Here is a 20,041-nt window from a genome sequence, read left to right as displayed (position 1 = left end):
TTTTTATGTGTGAAAATAATCAATGAGGAAAACTCTTTAGTAAACAGACAGCAATAACTCGCCGAGTCAGAAAAAACCAACGTCAAAGGCGCTTCAAGTCAATAACTAGAATTTATTTACAATATTGCAAAGATAAAATTAACAAGTGGTCAGTTTTTCAGTGAAGAAAAGAAACAAGAGTTTTCCAAAGCTAAAATGAATCCTACATGTTTTGTATATAAATACAGTGAATAAGGGGTTAGCCAAAAAAAAAAAAAAGAGGTGCATGTCAGTAAAAATACGTTCACTTTTGTGTCGATATCAGATATATTAAAAAAGCATCCAAAAATCACACATTGTAAAATTCCACCCAAAGCTCTCAGACAGACATGCTGTCGCCTTTGACCCAAAACGACTCTCACACTGAAACTCATTACCACGTCAAGTAACTGAACATGTTCAGATTTCAGAACAGATTTTCTTGTTGCTCAAATTAAAATGAGCTAAATGTGACACGGTAGACAACTCCACCAAACGGCTTAAGCATGATCTTGGTTCCACAGGCTGTGGGTTAGTTAGGAACAATGGAGACGTGTGGATCGTCGACGCCAGAACCAATAAAAGATCCAAACATGATGCCTCTAGTGGGAGCAGTGGGTCTGCCTCCCGGTCAGAGAGAGAGAGTGACCGGGCCACTCTGCCTCAGCCTCCCACCACCAGCCTGGACACTCCGGCTCTGTACTCTAAATATTTTCCAGTGTCTCATTAATCCTTTCAACAATTTACATGCCGTTTCCTTATTACACATTTACACCATTTCAATATACAACTCTGACTCAGTCATGTTGCTGAGTCAGCAGAATGATGACATCAATAAGTTTTTGTTTTTTTTAAGTTAAATTAAGTAGTTCATAGGCAGTTTCAAATACATCACTATGAAAGCAGTAAAGCAGGTGCGGTAATGTGTAATTCATTCACACTCACACACTCACACAGCAGAAATGTGAAGCTAAAACGATGTCAGAATCAGGAAGTACCACCTGGAACTGGTCATGTGATGAAGTAGTGGTTACCAGGATGGGAACGTGTTCTCTGTGCAGATCAGTGCTTCCAGCAATGATGTCACCATATGAATGAGGCTGTCACAGGCCTGTGAGTGTTTTAAGAAGCTTTTCTGGTTACTAGTTTTGAATGTAACTCAAAGGGCCGTTCAGCTCATTCAAACACACTGGAACATAAAAGAGGGTCTGGGATTTTTTATGTTGATCTAATTCCTGAATTAGTCCACTTTACTGAGCAAATGATAAATGTCTTAGAATGGGATTTCACTTGAACTATTCAGGAAGTTAAACAGTCTGAGTAACACTAGCATGCTATGTGGTTGGTAGCACATGCACACTGCCAGACTGCTGCTGCACCCACATGGTGACAGGTTGCCATAGAGCTTAAATAGTTGCCCTGGCAACTACAAGCTGTTCCATGGCTGTGTGTGGAGGTGAGGGTGTTCATGTGAAGAAGCACCAGAGGAAAACCAGACATGGTGAGCCTTGTTGCTGCTGCAGATAATGAGTGTTTCATGGTGTCCCATCCAGACTAAACTTCATCAATTCTTAGTTTAAAAAAAGAGAAAAAATTAGCATTTTGCTTTCATACCTGGGTTGTATTATTGCTTATTAAAAAAAAAAAATTGGTCCCTGAAAACTAAAACATTTTCTTAAAAAAGGCATTTTCAGCATGTCAACTAATTCTGGGGAAACAATAATATAAAAAATAAAATGGTGCAATATCAGCTGGATTCCATAAAGAAGGAAACTACAACAAAGTTAAAACTGTGTGTAAATAGCAAATGCAACAACAAAGCCGCTGTGTTTTAATTTGGTATTTACTTTGGAAATTCAAGTTAACTTCAAACTGTTAAAGTTTTCAGGAGAAAAAAAAAAGATCCTTGTAGCATCCGAGTGATGCAGTCTTCTCTCTTTGGGAGGAGTACAGCATGGGGAGCACACTGCAGGAAAATAAAGAGCAGACTTTATGAGACTATAATGAGCACATGATGATGAGCGTCATGGATTTACAGTGCAGCAGTTTCCTGAGCTGCTGCACTGTCTGCTTCTTAAAACGGCACTTGTTCAGAGAAAGAAGGAACGGATGCTGGTGCTTTTCTTAGGTCTAAGCATTCATTGTTAAACGGTTGCAGAGTGTACACATGTACTGCTAGCTAATGCTTTTTGGCAATACATGGAAACCTGTAGGATTTTGGTGTTGAAGGTGTGAAATGTGGATGAAGAGCTTGTGTGTGGCAGAGTCTGCAGTTCAAGCAGCTACCAGCATCCACTGCTCTGACTCCAGGTGTCTGGTGGAGCAGACCACTGCATTACTGTTGTGCATGATTGTCCAACACTGTAGGCAATTCTGCATGCAAAGCAAAGTGTTACATCTGACTGAGTGCACTACGACACCTCCTCCTCATCATCATCATCTTCGTCATCTTTCAAATGACTGCTGTATCTGTATCTGGAGCGGGACGAGCTGGTTGTCCCCAGACCGCCCTCTTTCACTTCTTCCTCTTCCTCATCAGACCTGTCGTAGTGGGAGCGTCTTCGGATGGGGGAGCTGCAGCAGCACACAGAGGAGACAATCTGTTAACGAACACGCCGACAGGGAAAAGACCGCAAACAACCAGAGAGATGCGTTTTCACAAAAGTGAAATGAAAACAGAAGCCAACAGAAGCGCAGACTGTGCAGTTAGCGTGATCCTCTACCAGTTCTTTTAACAAAGTTTAGTTTGGCCAATCATTATCTCAGACTTTGTTCTGTCTCGTTCCAGGAAGCCCACTGTGATCCACTCTGTACTCCACACTCTGTTCTTGTGCCTGCTGCCGGTCTCCAGCAGTCAGTGGGCGAGAGGCAGGGTCTGCTCTGGACTGCAGACACACACACACACACACACACGACACACAACCATGCACACGCCCTCACACCTAAGGCCAGTTGTGTGTTTGGACTGTGGGGGGAAGTCGGAACACCCAGAGAGAACCCACTCATGAACAGGGAGAACATGCAAACTCCATGCAGGAAGACCAAAGGCTGGGATTTGAACCTAGGACCTTCTACCAACTGCTCCACTGTGCAGCCCACTATCAACATCACTGTCCATCATATTGTTTATTTTTATTTTGTTTCCACATAGATTGGTGGACAGTGAGGCTGGATCAGCTCAGTGACGGAAAGAGAAGATTCTATTTTAACTTTGTTCATTTGAGAGATTCCAGTTCTAGTTGGAAAAACCACAGAGCCAGCAGGTTCATTTTAAATTGGCTGAATTCTTTCAGATTATTTTCCACCTAATCTCTCTGACCGCAGCACATTTGTAATGATAAATCCCAACACTTTGTGGGAGGTTCAGTTCCTGTGATTGCTGATTGGTCAGTTGCTGAAAAACTCACTGGATTGACTGACAGGTGGCGACATGTCACTGAGAACCACTGGGTTAGAGAATATCTGATGTTTTTGCTGCTACTTCAGCTTGTCAGCAGAAGAGGCAGTATAATCGCTACCTGTTGTCTGCACCTCTTTAGTCCTGGTTCGGTGGCGGAGAGAAACATCTCAGGGTATCAAGGAAGATGAAAGTATTCCCTCATAAAAGGCTTTATGAGATTCTTCTGGCATCAGATGCATACAAAATGGAATATGGAAACTTGAAATAAAGGGAAGTATTTTATAGACCTTGTTGGAAACAGCTGTTAAACATGAAGTGATCAACTGAAAACCCTCAGCTCTGTGTACCAGAGATAATCTATAGTGAAAACTGGTAGAGAGAAATAAACACAAAGTGCTTTGAAGAAACTGATTTAAAATGTTCAACATGCAGTAAACTGGGCAGAATATTAAACAGCTTCTGCTCTCCCTTTAGGACAGATATGGAGCTACTCAACAAAAGCACAAAGCTCTCCACCCGGGGTTAACTGAAACAAACCGGCAGTCTCATCCAGGCTGAGTGAATGGCTGATGATGTTAGTCATTCTGTGATTGGTTAGGTCACACCATGCTTCACAGCATCCTTCAGGCCAGCAACCTACTGTCTGCCTCAGTCACTCTCTGTCCGGTACAAGTACTTCATCATCAGGCGGTTCACCTTCTTCTTCCTTTGTTTCTCATTCTTCTTACTGATCGGCTGCTTCTTGTTGGGTGGCAGAGTCTCCTCCTCATCTGGACTGGGAACCGATCGACCCACAGCTGTTTTCACACTACTGCAACTCCGGTAGGAAATGGTAGATGCATCAGAAGTTGATGTAAAGTTTGACTCAGAATCTGATTCAGAAGATACTGACGATGATGGACGCTTCTCTTTTTTCTTGGACATTTTTTGGGACTTTTTGAGCCACCTTTTAGAGTTGCTCCTTTCAACAGGATTGTCTCCAGAACTGTTGGACTCAGAGCTGTGACTTCTCTTTTTCTTGCTCTTTCTTTTGCTCTTGCTGCCATGGTGATGGCTGCTGGTACTGCAGGACGATCTCCTGCAATCCACAGCAGATTCAGAACATCTAGCACCTCTGGTGGGATACATCCTCTCTCCATTCTCCATCTTTCGGCTCTCATTTTCATTACTCCTGGATTTTTCATCATCTTCAGAGTCTTCCAAGCTCCTGCGCTTGAATTTTATTGGTTTATAATTCAGCACTTCATTGACGGCTTTCTCCAAGTCAGGGTCAAGGTAGTTCCGATGGCTGACCGGCCGAATGTCCAGGGTATCAATTGGCAGATCAGCAGAAGTGGGCCTGTCTCTGGGTGGAGGCATTGATAAACTGCGACCAATGGAAGACAGAGGACTGAACATGGACCTCTCAGTTAAGGCCACACTTCTACTGTCATCTAGGTCAATGCCATCGTCACCTAGGTAACTGCTACCAACTAGAAATACCTGGGAATCAAGTTGGCCAACACTTCCAGGACTTTGACTTCTTGATCTCCTACTGGGAGGGCACTGGCTGCTGCTGGCCCCGTCTGTACCAGAGATGCTTTGATGGTGTGTGTATAGGCCTGAAAGCCCCAAGCTGCTGCCAGAACGTACCTTATTCCTCAGGTTTATCTCAGGAAGGGTGGAGGATGATCCTGGCTTAGTGAATGAAAGATTAAACTGACCCCAACGGCTGTCCGTACCTTTCCTGATGCTACCATTAGCCTCTGAACCAGCCTGAGAGATGACTGACTGTTTGTCACTCAAGTCATCCAGTGAAAGAGGAAGTCTCCTAGAAGAGGCTAGATAAGGGTCAACATGACATTTCTGGTTTAGCAGCTCAGTTTTGCATCTGCTTGGGACGTTGCCTGACTCTGCTTTCTTGGTAGACCGGAGGAGGGAGTCACTTTTGTCTATGATGAAATCCAGATCAGGTTTTTTTCTATAACTAAGAGAGGCCACAACAGGCACCGCAATGATTGTCTGTAGCTCTCTCTGCTCTTTATGTTTCTCCTGAGCCTCTTTCCACTCTTTTCCTTCCTTTAAGTCGGTTTTTACAGCACATCTAGAACAACACAGTGTGAAAAAGGTGAATGAAGGAGAACACAGGAAAGCTTGTGACAAAGATGAAGTACAAAGTTGAATCAAGCAAATGTAGAAGAAAATGGACTACATTTAAAAGTAATATGAGAACATATTCAAGGAAAGTGTATAAGAAATGCTGGTAAATAAACAGGGAGGAAATGAAGGAGACAGAGACCTTTCAGTTTTACAGTATAGGACACTAGGAGGACATGTGAAGGTCGTAAACGACGACCCCAGTATTTCTTTATGATTTAGCTCGACTGCTTTAGAGAACTATGTTTCTCTGTGAAGACAAGAAAAATTGAGGAGGCCAAACTTTGTCTATAATCTTTCTTTTTAAAAGATCATAGACAACATTTTTCAACTCAAAATCTTGATAAATATGACTGGTTGTAGAGTTAAAATAAATGTAGTTAATTTGGTTCTAATGGACAGAATCAGTGAGATAACTCCTGTGGGATGTTCTGATCATTTTCATCAGGCAGCAGTTGAGGGAACCTATGTCTGTGACTGGATGGTTTTATATTCACATCAAATGGATTACAGAGAAATTCGACCTTCAAGTTCTCAAGTTTAGCTTCAACCAATCACTGAGTGAACTTGGCACTAAGTGTGCAAAGCCCACCTTATGTTTGGCTCATTTCTGCTTCACTTCCAGGCTTCAGCAGGAAGTCAAGCAGGGCTCACTGTGCTGCCCAGCCATGTATATTATGGGATCTTTGCTATAACTGGTTGTTTTCCCCCCAATAATTGCAACAGATAAATGTGAAATATCATAATATAAATCACATAAATTAATGTTACGTCCCCCCACACTGGCGCTCAATAAGATTTTGGATTCTTCTTGGGTCTGCTGCTAGCTGAAAAATCTCTCTCTTTTCCATTATAGGAATAATGCTAGGAGTGTTACCTATTGCAGGTGTAACCATGCTTTACCAAAAGTTAAGTAGTTGTTATATTTTAAATAATTCAAATAAAGACTTAAATCACAATGATTGGAAATGGAAATGTCATTTCAGGGAAAACGTTGCCTCACTTAAGTGAATATAAAACTATTTATATTTATATATAAATATAAATAGTGAAATACATAAATGTATTATTTTTCTATTCTACAAGCAAACAAAAGTGAATATAATCAAAAAATACCTATGGTTAGCAAATCCGATGAATCAGTTTATGTTGCTTCCACTGATGTGCGTATAAGACAAGCATCTTCTGCAGAGATAACCCACACATTTTCACTGACCTGTCCTCATCTGACAGGTTCTTGACAGTGCCATCATTTTTGGACAACCAGGACTTCACTCCATCCACACGGTCCTCCACTTCAGAGTCTGTGTCTGAGTTTCCCTGACTGCTCACCAGTTAGGGAAAGGAAGAGAAGTAGAGGCAGAAGAGGAGAGAGTTAGAGGCAGCCATGGAAATGTTAGTCAAATACAGACAGGTCTTCTGACATTCAGAAAGGAAGAACAACATTAGGGTTCAATGGGAGCGAGCCCAGGAAAACGTCTTCTGTCGTTAACAGTTGATTAAGAACAGGTGTAGGGGTTAGTGCGGAGGCAGACGAGGGCTTTAGCATTATATCTGGATAAAAGACAGACAGACAGACAGACAGAGAACATCTAGAAGCAGACAGACGGAGCTGCATGGAGCTACATGAGAGGCTGTGGATTAGGAGGTTCAGGAACTCTTTGTATCACTTTGTTGTACTTACGAGGGTTCATGATGCCAAAAAAGATTTGTCTGTGAGTTACTCAGAAAAGCATGAAGAATTTTCAACTGTTTTTTGAATAAAATGTAAATAAAAACAGATGTATTAACTGATCATACTTTTGTTTATAAGTACCCGTCTCAGTTCCCGTCAGAGAATTGTTGGTTAAAGAAAAATCCTTTTTTATCTTAGGGTAGCTGAATAATTTCAGGCTTTACCTTTATAAAAGCAATAGCAACAACACTAAAGAAATCATCACATATTTTTGTCCAAAAGCCTCATAATATAAAGTGAGAAAGGTCAATCAGTAAAGGTCAAGAGGCTTCATACTGCAATTTTCAATTCAATAATCCCTGTGGTTGTTTGAGAAGATTCATTTAGACATGCAGGTAGTTGCAAATTGTCATAAAGAATAAAATATGATATAAATGTGCAACATATCTACTCCTGGTCTTCAACATTAAATCCACTCTGCTTTGGGAGAACTAAGCTATAGAGCCAATTCACAACAAATGTCATCTCGAGGCAGTTTAAAAAATATTGAATTTCCATTCACTCATGCATACAATCCTATTGTTCCTAGTTATCAAACATCACAGCAAGCTCAGTCAATTACTGAAAGCAATTTAAAAAGTTTTTATCTACGGAAACCCAGCAGATTGCATTGAGTCATTGTCTTGCAGCATTCATTCCTTCGGGGCCAGCAGGGGGCGACAATCGCTTGCGTTGTGTTGTTAACTTTACAGCAATCACTCACACTTAAGTATCAGTGTTATAAATCATTTTTCTACAATAACAAATGTAACCAATGCAAACTTTAAACAGAAAAGGCCCCATATACACTTTATAAAGCAAAAGCGTTAAGCAGGGAAACCCACAGACACCGTGACAATCCCTCCCTTCTGCATGAAGGACTACGGACATGCAACATGTGGAAGGTTTAACATCAGGCTGCTTGATTGCCATCAAGTTGTTTTTTGAGCTTTGATCATCAAGCATGTCTATGTAAGTGTGATCATGACAGCTGTAAATGTATTATGGAACATAAAAAGGCAGTTTTTCTGGAGAAAATTTATGAGGGCCTCAATCAAGGGTCCTAACTTAAGAATCTGTTGAGGGAGCAACGGATAAGAATGGTGGACAGGAGCTTTTCTGGCTTAATCACCAAAATATAAATCATCAATATATCAGTGCAAAAAGACACAAAACATCCTGAATGCCTCTACCCCAACAGAGATTTTTCCACTGATAAGGGTACTACAAATACCACCATATTTTCATATAGGTGTAAATAAAAAAATAATTATTTTCTGTAAGTTTGGTCCTCACTTTTACAGTGTCTTTTTTCCTATGAGAAACAAACCCATTGGTTGAATGAAAATGATTTTCCATCTACATCTGATAGTGACAGGAACTGCTGACTTACCTGGTTGTATCGTGTCTCATGCTAGCTCCAGATGCTAACATGAGAGCTAACCAATTCACTGTCAGGAACCTCGTTATTGAGTGCTTCAATGTTCCCATCATGCCTCACCTGAACCTAGGTTGATATTATTCTAACTGTCATTTAAATGGCTCAGACATAAATATGTGGAACACAACCAGATATAATGCATATATTGTTTTGCATGATGAAGATTCTGGTGTTGCCTGAACCTTTGGGAACACCTACCAATTCATTCTGATTGTGTTTTCTTAATATGTAATTAATAACTCAGAGTCTGATGAATGTGTTCTGCTCTAAACTTAGAGTAACTGCTGAAAATCCTACTCAAGAATTAATTACTGGTAGTCATTTTTTATGTCCATCAACGATTTGCAGCTCAGAAACAGACTTAGGATCAATGCAGAAAGGTGAGAAATGGTGAGCACTGTTAAATGCAGTGCACTTAACTATTAGTTGAGATCTTGGGTGAAATCTGTGGGAGCAGAACAGACACTAACTGCTGTCTGTTCAGGCAGACTACAACCTACAGTCTAATACTTTGTTTTTTCTCAAACATGAGAAACCCAAATAGGTGATATGTCTTTTCTATGGTACAATCTGAATGATCCACAAAATCAAATGCAGTCATTCAAATGGTAACCATGTGGTAAAATGCCCACATGTAACCAGTGATGACTGATTACACATCAGCCACAACCAGGTGAGGTCCATGGCCGAAAGCAGAGCTGCTCACACTGAGGAAACTCTTCCAACAACAGAAAGCGTCCTTCAGTCAGGCAGAAATGAGGCGTATTTAGCTAGAAGCAGAGCAAACAGGCAGCAGGTGATTCATGGTGTCTGGGGCACCTTGATCTGCTGCACACTGGCTGAAGCATCAGTGAAAAAACTAAATGAAGACAGATGTTTATTGCTGTTAAAAGGAGAAATTGTTTCATAGTGCGGTTAATAGCAGTAATGCTAATTCAGCTGGATGTGAAGGCATGCAATGAAAAAGTGCAGGTGGGTTGAATGTGTTGATGATGCATTTATGACAAAGTAAGCCTCACTGTTTATTCCATGAGAAAAACTGAGAAGTTTTATAAACTAAATGATGGAGAAGATAAAAGCTAAGCTTTGATCCGTCATGTGATATATGCATCATCACTTCCAGCAAAGAAAGAAACAACACAAGACCATGATCCTCACATTCGGTTCCTTCTTTTCTGGTACTTTGCCACCATATCCTGCAAACTGGTCACAGTGATGATGATGGTTATGATGCAAGGAAGAAAAGACAAGGAAGGAGAAAAATAAAAGACAACAGAAGGACATAAAATGAGAATCATGTGAAGCAAATTGCAGAGATGAGAGTAAATAAAAAAATTGGGTGAGTGTCTGATGCTGAAATATTCCTCGCTTTAGAAAATCTGACAGGTTTTTAGGTAGCATGGCTGCATCCAGAAACAGTCTTTGCTAGTAAACCCTGAACAATGTTATTCACTTGGAGCTGAACTGGGTAATGCAGCTCATATTAAAATCAATTAAACACACTTGTTTGGGGGTAAAGGGAAGGCAAAGGTTTAGTCTGAGTTTTCAGAAGCAAAATTTGGATACGTCCCTGAGGCAGAGCTGCAGGATTTCCAACCAGGCTGCACACTGCACACACTGTGTGTGTGTGAACATTAATAGACAGCATATTTAGCTTTAACATGTTAATAATTAAGCCCCGTCTTTGTTTTAAGGTGCGCTGCCTTTGGCTTCACTTTCTACATCAGGATATCAACTGAAGACTCAGCTCAACCCTGCAGCCTATCAGGTCAAACTGATTTAGGGGTTTTGAGCCATTTTTTGATGTTAATAGACGAGCGACAGAGCAAACACACAGAGAGAAGCTGCAGCTTCCTGCTCTGAGCTCTGACCATCCTGCAGATAAACAACTGAAGGGATATTACAGACAGATCTATTCACACAAATGAAGATTCTCTCAGCTTGTGTGTAAAAGGAAATATTATTTTTCTATTATTAAGGGCAAAATGATTTATTGGATTAATCATGATGAATTTATTATTAAAATAATTCTCAACCAATTTAGTGATTGATCGCTGCAGTATGTCACTTTTATAAAAATATATTTTTTACATATTTGTTGAAACTGTCACTATGTCATGACAGTATGTTATCAGATAGATATGTGGGGGGAAAATTGAGCTCCTCTGCCTTCTCCCAATGCTGACTAGAAACAATCAATCAGAGCCAGGAGGTCTTAGTGCTGCCAATCATCCTCCGTGTGGCGCTGCTCATGCCACACTGCCTTTTGTCCAAACCAACAATTCGTTATTCAGAATTATTGTGGACTTCTGACAGCAAAATGAGAGCTTGAAGAAAAAAAAAATCAAACCTTGTGCCAAACCCTGTCTGAGCTGAGCTGATAGTGATTTACAGTCAGACTCTCAGTTTTCTGTTCATGAAATGATTTCCATCTCAAAATGCTGTTTTAGATATAAGAAATGGAAGAGAACTACCGGTAGTTAAAGTTGTGAGCTTAGTTTAAATGTAAGTGGTGAACCATGAGCACCACTTATCCGTTCATGTTAACCTAGCTTAACTGATATAAAGCTGGCACAACACAAGTGTTATCACTTTGTTGTTTTTCAGGTCATGGGTTCTGCACCTGTTTATAAGGTCTTCGTTGTCATCACTCTCCATCTCGTCCTCGATGGCCGCCTGCAGGTCACCTATCCTTTTGAAGGCCAGCTTAAGGTCCGCCTGCAGGCTCTGGTTTGAAGCCTCTAGGCTCTCAATGTCCATCTCCTGTTAAAGAGGGAGAGGGACACCTGGTCATGTTAGCTGGTGCTAAGGAGCGCTCCAACCTAAAGAGTCCAGTCTGTAAGACAGGGGTAAAGCTGATGACTGGAAACTGCTCCTCCTTACCAGCTCGTGTTTCTTGTGGCTTGCCTCTGCTTCTTTTTTGGCCAGTTCCCCCATTTCCTCTTTAATGTCTCGGATCTGTCTCTGCAGACGCTTATTCTGCTCCTTCTCACGATTTTCGCTGCTGATGCGCTGGTCTCGCTCTTCTGTCAGCTTCTCCACGTTCTCCTTCAGACGAGCTACAAGATTCTGTACAGCAAGACAAAAAGTTGCAAAATATACACCATCCTGGTTTTCCACATGCCTGGAAGTTGTACAGAACTCAAAATAAGGTAATAAATGAGTTCATTGTTCCTTTATGAAGATAATTTTCAGGTTTTAGACACAGTTAAGTAATCTGTTCATCCTTTTGGCCTCCTGGCTTTTCTTTTAAAGTCACTGTGTAAGGTTTTAGGAAAGAGAGCGCTGTTGACTCTTTCATGAAGGATTCTAGTCCATTCTTCTTCTCTGCTGAGATGCTACTGCATTAATCATTAAAACTTCAGTATGTAACTTTTATAAAAAGAGGGTTTTTTTATGTTTGTTGAAACTGTCACTGTGTCATGACAGCATGTTATGAGACAATGTGCGGAAAAAAGTTCAGCTCTTCTGCCTTCTCCCAGTGCTAACTAGAAGCAACTAGCAATCAGAGCCAGGAGGATGGTCTTAGTGCTGTCAATCATCCTCCACGTGGCGCTGCTCATTCCACACCTGCCTTTTGTCCAAACCAACAACAATTGAAGTTCTTAACAGTAATTCAGAATTTTTGTGGGCAATAACTCTGGATTATTGTTCACAATAACTCATCTGATGATAATAAAAAAACCGATCAGGAGGTCAGTAAGACCACTACACTACATAAACAGACCTTTGTCGTTAGCTGTGTACATACATACTGATGACTACTTTTCCCCACTCATGTCCCACTTTGGCTCCTCACCTCCAGCCGTTTGACCTGCGACTTCTCAAACTCCATCTTGGTCTCCAGTTCTCGGATCTTGGCCTCCTGACGATTGGCTAGAGATTTCTCAACCATGGATTGCTCCTGGAACTCCAGCTGGCTCTGGAGGACCTGCATCTGACCCATATCAGTGCTATTAGACCAGAGTGTATTATTAACTTAAATAATATGAAATCTTTAGTAATGAACATACTGTCCTTAAAAATTAGTGAAGCTGATGTTTTAACCCACAACTCGTACATGAGCAAAAGCCTCATTTTTTAGCTGACACACTGCAGCCACCTGACTGAAGAACATGTTTATTTCTACAATAGTGGAAATTAGAACTTCAGGCTTTAGCCTGATTCAGTACATCTCTCCTCTTACGGTTAACATAATAGTGTATATTGCCCCTATTCTAACTAAAATAAATTGTATAATTAACAATTTAATGACCATGAATAAGAACAAATAGCTAATATTTTCGTGCATTAGTAATTTTCAGTATGTGATTGGTGAGCACACCTTAGATTCTGGACACTTGCAACAAAACTAAATAAAAGTTTATACTATGAGGTGTTATTGTTTTCTCTGTATACAGACTACCCTAACCACCGTCATCAAAGTAACATTGGTCTCCCCCAATGTTACTGCTTGGATGGCTTTGGCTGCTCAACAATAATACTAAGTTGGGTATATCACAGCAAACTTAAGTCATCATACAGTAACTACATGTACAGTTCAGACGCAGCTTATGGAAATCCTCAGCAAAGAGTTTTCAGTCAGATGCTTACTCATCCCAAAACTAACCTTTTCCTGAACCTCCTGTTTCTCCTTGAGGGCCTCCTCCAGCTGAGACTGCAAGTCGTTCATTTGAGCCAAGTTCTGAGCCAACTGAAACACAACACAGAGGACAGATGACAACAGTCAGCAAATGAAGTGAGTAAACATCAAATATTTTGATGCTTTTTGTTTCAATAAAACTGAACAATCCTCATCAGATCACTGTTAATCACAAAGTATAATGCTAAAATCAAATCAGACTTTTTAAATTGTAGTTGGCACTGAAATGTGCTTCAACATGAACTGTGTCAAACAAGCAGACCTGGTTAAACATCTAGAGGAGCCAATTAAAAGTTTTCTTTTTCCACTATCACTGGAAAAAGACACTATAACTCGATACTCCTGATTATTTTGAAGTTCTTTCTGCTTGGAAGTCATTATCCGACTACTTCTCCTGACAAGGAGCACCTGGGACACAGCAGCCTTGTGTTTCTTCATCAGCTCGTTGAGGTCCTCCTGGTCCTCCTCCGTCCTGGACTGCAGGTCGTTCTTCTCTCTCTGAAGACGGCTCTGCTGTTCTTCCAGCTGGAAAGACGAAAAGCAGCAAACTGATCAATGTGGAGACTGTTAGACCAGCATGAGTTAAAACAGCGGGGAGAAAATGCCATCTTTTCTCCACAGATTACAAAATGGGGAAAATACTCTTGTGCTTCCAGAATTTTGCTGGTGTCTACGTAAAAAATAAATATAATGTGATATTTTAGCTCTTTGACAAAACTGAATTAGATGTTAATGTTAAATAACAAGATAAAAATGTCACATGTTTACAACTGAAAAGCAGATATTGTTTGAGATCTCTAAGGAATGTTTTAGATAATTCCAGACTGAGTAATGACACATTTGAGTGTTTAAGATGTCTTAGTTACAGAAGGTTTCCACAAGCTGAAGCTTCTGGAGGACACAATGACCACATGATGACCACTCTGCTAGATTGTCCTGCTCTCCAGTGTTTATGATCTTCTGCGCTTGGTGATTAATGGTTAATTGGTTAACCATTAATCAACTAATGGTTAACCAACTGATTAACCCAGTGTTAATACGTATTAACACTGGGTTCAAAACAGAGATAAAATATAAAAGGAAGAGTGTAGAAAAAAAGCTTCCTCTTTAGAAGAATAAAAGCTGCAGTGATGAGAAGCATTGCAGAGAATTGTACCAACCATCTGCTTGGCTTTAGAGATCTCCTCCATCTGAACATGCAGGTCTTCTATCTCCACCTCCATGCATTTCCGAGCTTTGACTGCAGCTGCACAGGTGAACTCAGACTCCTCCAGCTGTAACGGAGACAAAACTTAGTGTTTGATGTTAAATTGTTTGATGTTAAATCCAACTTCAAAATTCAGGTTATTTTGAACTGAGTTTTAGCTTTTTTTCAGCTGATGTTTATCCAAAGTTTTAGTTATACAGACCATGTGCTTTGTCCAGATAATTCCTTTTTAAAAGGAGGTGCTGGCTGAAGAGGCATCTTAAAGTTTGTGATCAGTATCGTTTCAGATAACTAGCAGTCCTTGTAATTGCTTTTTTTTATTTTCATTTTTTTTAAAGTGGGTGTCAGAACCTGGTTTTTCAGCTGAGCGATCTCTCTCTTGCTGGGTGCGTTGTTCTTTATGTGGTCCAACATGATCTGGGCATCAGCCAGCAGGGCCTTGGTCCTCTTCAGGTCCTTCTTCAGGCGTTTCTCAGTCTCTATGTCACAATTTGTCACCTGGGCAAAAAGGAACGATCAGGTTGCTCTTCCTCGTTACTTTTCTTATTTTTTATATGGAGCGACTCCCAACCGTTTATCGTCTGTTCATTAGGATAAATTTAGGTAAGTATAAGTTAGAATAATTCACAACCATGCCAGTGTTTATGATGCGATATCATAATAAAGGTGCATCTAGAAAGAAATTTTCTGTAGAAAGTGCAACCTCAAAGAACTTGGACATACTGTCTTCACCTGAGCATCACTCGGGTGAACACAATCACCTGCACTGTCATAGTGCAGGTGATTGTGTTCAGTGTTTGAACTGCTTGTTTAAAGCTGATCAGACACTCATCACCATCAGGTGTCCTTACCTTGGTCTGTGCTGACAGAAGCTTCGCCTCCAGCTCTCTCTTCTCCTTCAGCACCTTCTGCTTTTCATCATACTCTTCTTCAAGCTGGACCTCTATTTGCTTCAACTACACAAAGACACATGCAAACACTCTATTAAAATATACCTAAAAATAAGACACATTCTTGTGTCTATATACGTGACAATGACATTGTAGGACATCATGGGGTCGTTTCTGTCTCTCAAAGTTCTCTTGAAGGCCCTGTAAGGTTGTCATGTTTAGATGTCTGACAGGATAAATGGGAACATGCTCTCTTGAAGTCAATCTTATGTTTCTAATTTGAAAAGTTGATGTGAAGTAGGTAGGGACCTCGCTTGTGTTCATCACAGCGCTCATGACTCATTAAAAGTGCTCTATAGTGAGATCAGCCTGGCTGACTCCTTGTGATATAACTTTATTATAAAATTCTAGTGACTTTCCTGAATGTTTTATTGTTAGCACCGTTGTCATGTGGAGATGCTGCATTTTAATTAGTGTTGCCCCAATGATCTTTGCAAACAGAGGTCAAACGAAAGCGTTTAGAAACCTCTAATTCTAACTTAGCACCCTTATAAAACTCCTGTTATGTGGTTTTCAGTTTGAAAATGAGCCTTCTGGGTCAGGTAGTATAAAGCTGGCTCAACTGATTCTCTCTTCAACATTTCCATGTAAATGCTGAAGGAAGGAATGAACCTTGTCTAAACACAGAAAATGTCAGGAAGAAAATTAAACACCAGAAGCACTAAAACTGGAGTGATGTAAAATGTTTCAGAATATTTCATAGTAGTAAGGAATTCCATCAAATGACTGTTTCTATTAGACTGCAGTATGTGCTCCTAGTTTCTCTCTTTCACTGTCCTGAAGCCGCTCTAGTTGAGAGGACAGTGCCCCTACTGTTAGACATGAGGTGGTGCTGTTAAAGTGAAACATTAATCCTCCTGACCTTCTTACTGCATAACTGCCTGATCTCCTCCACCTCATCATCCTTGCTTTCGATCTCCTTAAAATGTGTCTGACGCAAACGTTCCATCTCCATCTCGAGCCGCAGCTTGGCCTGAAACACAGATCAATCATCATACACACACACGCACACGTCCACACGTCAGGGACAGCCTGACCACTCCCAGCAGATTTACTCCCAGACTCCATCATTACATCCCGACACAGAAGAATAAAACCCCGTTTGTTTGTAAGAATCAAAAAGCTTCCATACGTCATCAGATAAAGTTTCTTCTGCATAATGACTGAGTTAGCGAGTGTGACATATGCTGTCTGACTACAACCTGTCAACATCTGTACCTGCTCCAGCATCTGGATGGTGCCAGCTTGCTCATCCAGCTCCTCCTCCTGGTCCTTGATCTTGGCTTCCATGTCCCGAAGCTGCTTCTTCAGCTAAATCACATGGATGGTCACAGATGATTGCAGGGGAACCACCTGAACAAAGACTGAGCAATTTGACTTAGTCTGTTGCCAAAAACCTTAGCAAGAGATGCTTCATCCTTGGATTCCTGGGAGTTAAGATCCTGTAGCTCTGCTTCAACCTGCTCCAGCTTCAAATTCACTGTACGCAATTCAAGGTCCTTCTCCTACAAAACACATGAAGCAGTCAGACCAAACCGCGCATTGAGTGAGAGAAAGAGGAAGTGAATTGTCAGTGTAACACGGGAAGCTTGAGCAAAGCGAAGGAGGAAGTCAGACCATTTACAAAAACACACATAATTGTAAGCCTGCCTGTTGTAGAAGTAACAACATACAGTTTGAAACTTCTGCAGGCGCTTATTACCAACTCAACTCAACAAAACGGAAAAGCTTGGTCCCTGCTAGTGCCACATTTACTGGTACTAAAGCTTCCTGTTTGTCCCTCACCTCCAGCAGAGATGCGCAGTACTGCTGCTCTCGTCACAAAGGGCCGGCCTAGGGGTCCCTCTTCCATATAAGAACAGCAGCACCACTAACAGCATTTCAATGCATATTTAGGAGAGGAGGCCGAGTTTAATTGGGCCAGCTTTCAAGCGATCACTGATCACTGTAGTCTACTAAGTATTTGTGAACAAACAGATCTCAAACACAAAGCTTAAACTCATAGTATCTGATTGTTGCTATGGTAACACAACAATCTAACTATGAAGATTATTTAACAAATTTAACAGCATTGATATTCTCAATAAAGAAATGTTAAAATTCTAGCTTTATGGTGTTAGAATGTTAGCATTTATGGGGGATCTGAGAGGCCCCTCAGATCCGTTAGTCTGAGGGGCCTTAGATTCGGCTCTACATGTGACCAGCATTATATGGTGTTTTAAGATCCACTGGCTCATTATTTAACTGGGATTTAACAGACATGCACAAAAATTAATATTAACAGTGTATGATTTTTATAGGGGTTTTTTTTGTCGTTTTTAAGACTCTAGATGTATGTGTAATTATTGTCAACAAAGTCTTCCAGTAACATATAATTACCCAGTAATATTTTTACATTTCCTGTCAAGGTAAGATTTTTTGATAGAAAAACCTGGCGGGCTGCTGGTGGACCACCCTGGTGCCTGACCACCGGGCTTTGCAAGTTGTCTGTGGAGAAACCCTGCAACTGGTAACTTTTTGTTTTCCCAGTAGTTTTTCTCTCCTGGTTACACCTGGTCTGATGTTCTGGTTTTTTTATACTATTTACAGTGGTCTGTCGCCTTCAAGTCTCTGCTGGAACCTGTACAGGTTTTTACCTCATACAATCCCACCGTGTGATGAGAGGTATAAGCTGTTAAAGTGTTAAACACGCTTGGCAATATCAATTATGATTAACCCTAATTTACCATTACTGAATGTCCCCACCAATCGCACAAGCTCCTCAGCTGCTAAAGAAAAACTCCTGGTAAGAGAATTAATGCCTCACCAGAAGTGAGGCATTAATTCTTAGTTCTTAGTCCTCTCAACTAAGAAGGGAATAAATGACAAAAATATGACATCCTAACAAATACTGCATCCAATCAGTACTTTGTGACTGATATTTTAAATACTGATACCTCAATGGTGATTGATATGATGAACAACCCTGGTGAAACAGTTCAGTTAAAAAAAAACTTTGATTGTAAAGTCAAGCTTTCTGCTGAAGTCTAGACAGATTAGGATTGATATTAGCACTGTTTCTGTCACAAGTAGTTATTTAGTGGAAAACCCATAAAACCTGATCAAACATTGTGTTAACATAAAGCTTTGGTGTTTGGCAAAAGTTCATTCTAAATATATTAACAATAGCTTAACATCCCTCTGAAAGCACAGGGACACACACCTCCAGCTGCTGTCTGAGGCTGAAGGCCTCCCCATTCTGCATGTCCTTCTCCCGGGCCAGCTTCTCCCTCAGACTCCTCTCCCTCTGCACTTCGTCCTGAGCTGCACTCAGCTCACCGTCAAACCTACACACAAGCAGCCTCTTGGTGACGGGAACAGAACACAGACACTGCAGCTGACAGAAGTAAGGCTAAACTTACATTGGCTGTAGGGTCAAACACATTGTACATATTATCTCTGTGGAAAGCTTAGTGACACAAGTCAACAAGGCCAGAGCTCTACCATTAGGAACAGAAAGATGCTACTAATAATGTGGAGCAGCCTTCCGGGCTCACTGTCTAGCAACCTGCTAATGTATGTTTATGAACGATGTAGTGTCAAAGTTTGCGTGTGAGGACAGACTTCCTCTGCTTCTTCTCCAGGTCGTGGTTGCGGCTCTGCTGGCCCTCCAGGTGAAGCTTGGTGTCCTGCAGCTCAGCTACTAGCCGCTGATTCTTTTTCTTTAACTGCTGAATGTTTCGCTGAGACTCTTCGTTATCAGCCTGCAGGTCACTGATCTGCAAAACACATGATATTGGTGTTAGATTTGTAAATATCTTTTTCTTTTATATACTCATTAATATCTTTAAGAACGGAGAGATTTCTGTTCTTTCCTGAAATATGTTTCTTTGAGTGATGTTTTGCAGGAAGCGACGAGCATCCTAAATTGGAAGCTGATACCATATGGTCTACAGCAAGGGTGATAACTGACGTGGCAAAATAAACAATGGATGATTAAGGGTCAAAGTTTATGAACCAGAGACAGGGGAACTGTACATGAGACCACGGATGTACAAGACATCTCATGTGGGTTCATCAGTTCCTGCATCAATTCTAAAGAAGGAAGTAAACAAGAACTCTGAACTGTGCATTCTACATTACGGCAGCTTGTAGGTGCAACACACCTGTGACTCAAGAGAACAGAAGAAGCAGCTACGCTATGTGATTAACTCAAGATACTGTAATTAAATAAGCTATGTAACTAGGACTGCCCTAAGGAAATAAAAAGAAAGGATGCGGGAGGAGCTTGCTTCAGAGCGGGTAAGAGACTGTAACTGAGGCACGCTCCTGTTCGTTCTCCTTGCAAGTTAATATAAAACTCACTTGCCTCTTTCTTCTTTTTATGGGTGCTCAGATTCTTCAAACCTAACAATTGGTGTTTTTATTGCCCCAATGTCATCATTTTGTATTGATTTCCACTGATTTTAGTAACTGTATTTATGCTTAACCCTAAACAGCTGAAAGGCTTGCAGACTCAGTGACCACTACTGATTGGTTCTGATATTCTGCCTT

At 40.9% G+C, this 20,041-nt stretch overlaps 1 protein-coding gene across 8 annotated transcripts in view; it reads right to left on the bottom strand.

Annotated features, from left to right (window-relative positions):
* Positions 1 to 92: 92 nt before the first annotated feature.
* Positions 93 to 20,041, bottom strand: part of myo18ab (myosin XVIIIA b) — a 64,534-nt gene continuing 44,585 nt past the window's right edge. For 3 of the 8 annotated variants that reach the window (XM_032546132.1, XM_032546139.1, XM_032546133.1), the window contains 17 exons: positions 19,112 to 19,266; positions 18,711 to 18,834; positions 16,906 to 17,013; positions 16,727 to 16,819; positions 16,371 to 16,481; positions 15,410 to 15,514; positions 14,910 to 15,056; positions 14,512 to 14,625; positions 13,760 to 13,876; positions 13,319 to 13,402; positions 12,509 to 12,646; positions 11,593 to 11,778; positions 11,333 to 11,472; positions 9,868 to 9,912; positions 6,771 to 6,878; positions 4,059 to 5,501; positions 2,479 to 2,592 (listed from right to left, as the gene is read on the bottom strand). In XM_032546132.1, coding sequence (XP_032402023.1) covers positions 4,067 to 5,501; positions 6,771 to 6,878; positions 9,868 to 9,912; positions 11,333 to 11,472; positions 11,593 to 11,778; positions 12,509 to 12,646; positions 13,319 to 13,402; positions 13,760 to 13,876; positions 14,512 to 14,625; positions 14,910 to 15,056; positions 15,410 to 15,514; positions 16,371 to 16,481; positions 16,727 to 16,819; positions 16,906 to 17,013; positions 18,711 to 18,834; positions 19,112 to 19,266 — 3,210 coding nt within the window. In that variant the 3' untranslated portion in view covers positions 2,479 to 2,592; positions 4,059 to 4,066. Of the gene's footprint in view, positions 2,593 to 4,058; positions 5,502 to 6,770; positions 6,879 to 9,867; positions 9,913 to 11,332; positions 11,473 to 11,592; positions 11,779 to 12,508; positions 12,647 to 13,318; positions 13,403 to 13,759; positions 13,877 to 14,511; positions 14,626 to 14,909; positions 15,057 to 15,409; positions 15,515 to 16,370; positions 16,482 to 16,726; positions 16,820 to 16,905; positions 17,014 to 18,710; positions 18,835 to 19,111; positions 19,267 to 20,041 lie in introns of all 8 variants that reach the window. The other 5 variants (XM_032546134.1, XM_032546140.1, XM_032546137.1 and 2 more) reach the window with 5 other exon arrangements.

This window comes from Xiphophorus hellerii, chromosome 18 (assembly GCF_003331165.1).
Source record: "Xiphophorus hellerii strain 12219 chromosome 18, Xiphophorus_hellerii-4.1, whole genome shotgun sequence".
NCBI lineage: Eukaryota > Metazoa > Chordata > Actinopteri > Cyprinodontiformes > Poeciliidae > Xiphophorus > Xiphophorus hellerii.
This window is presented reverse-complemented; position numbering and strand designations above follow the sequence as displayed.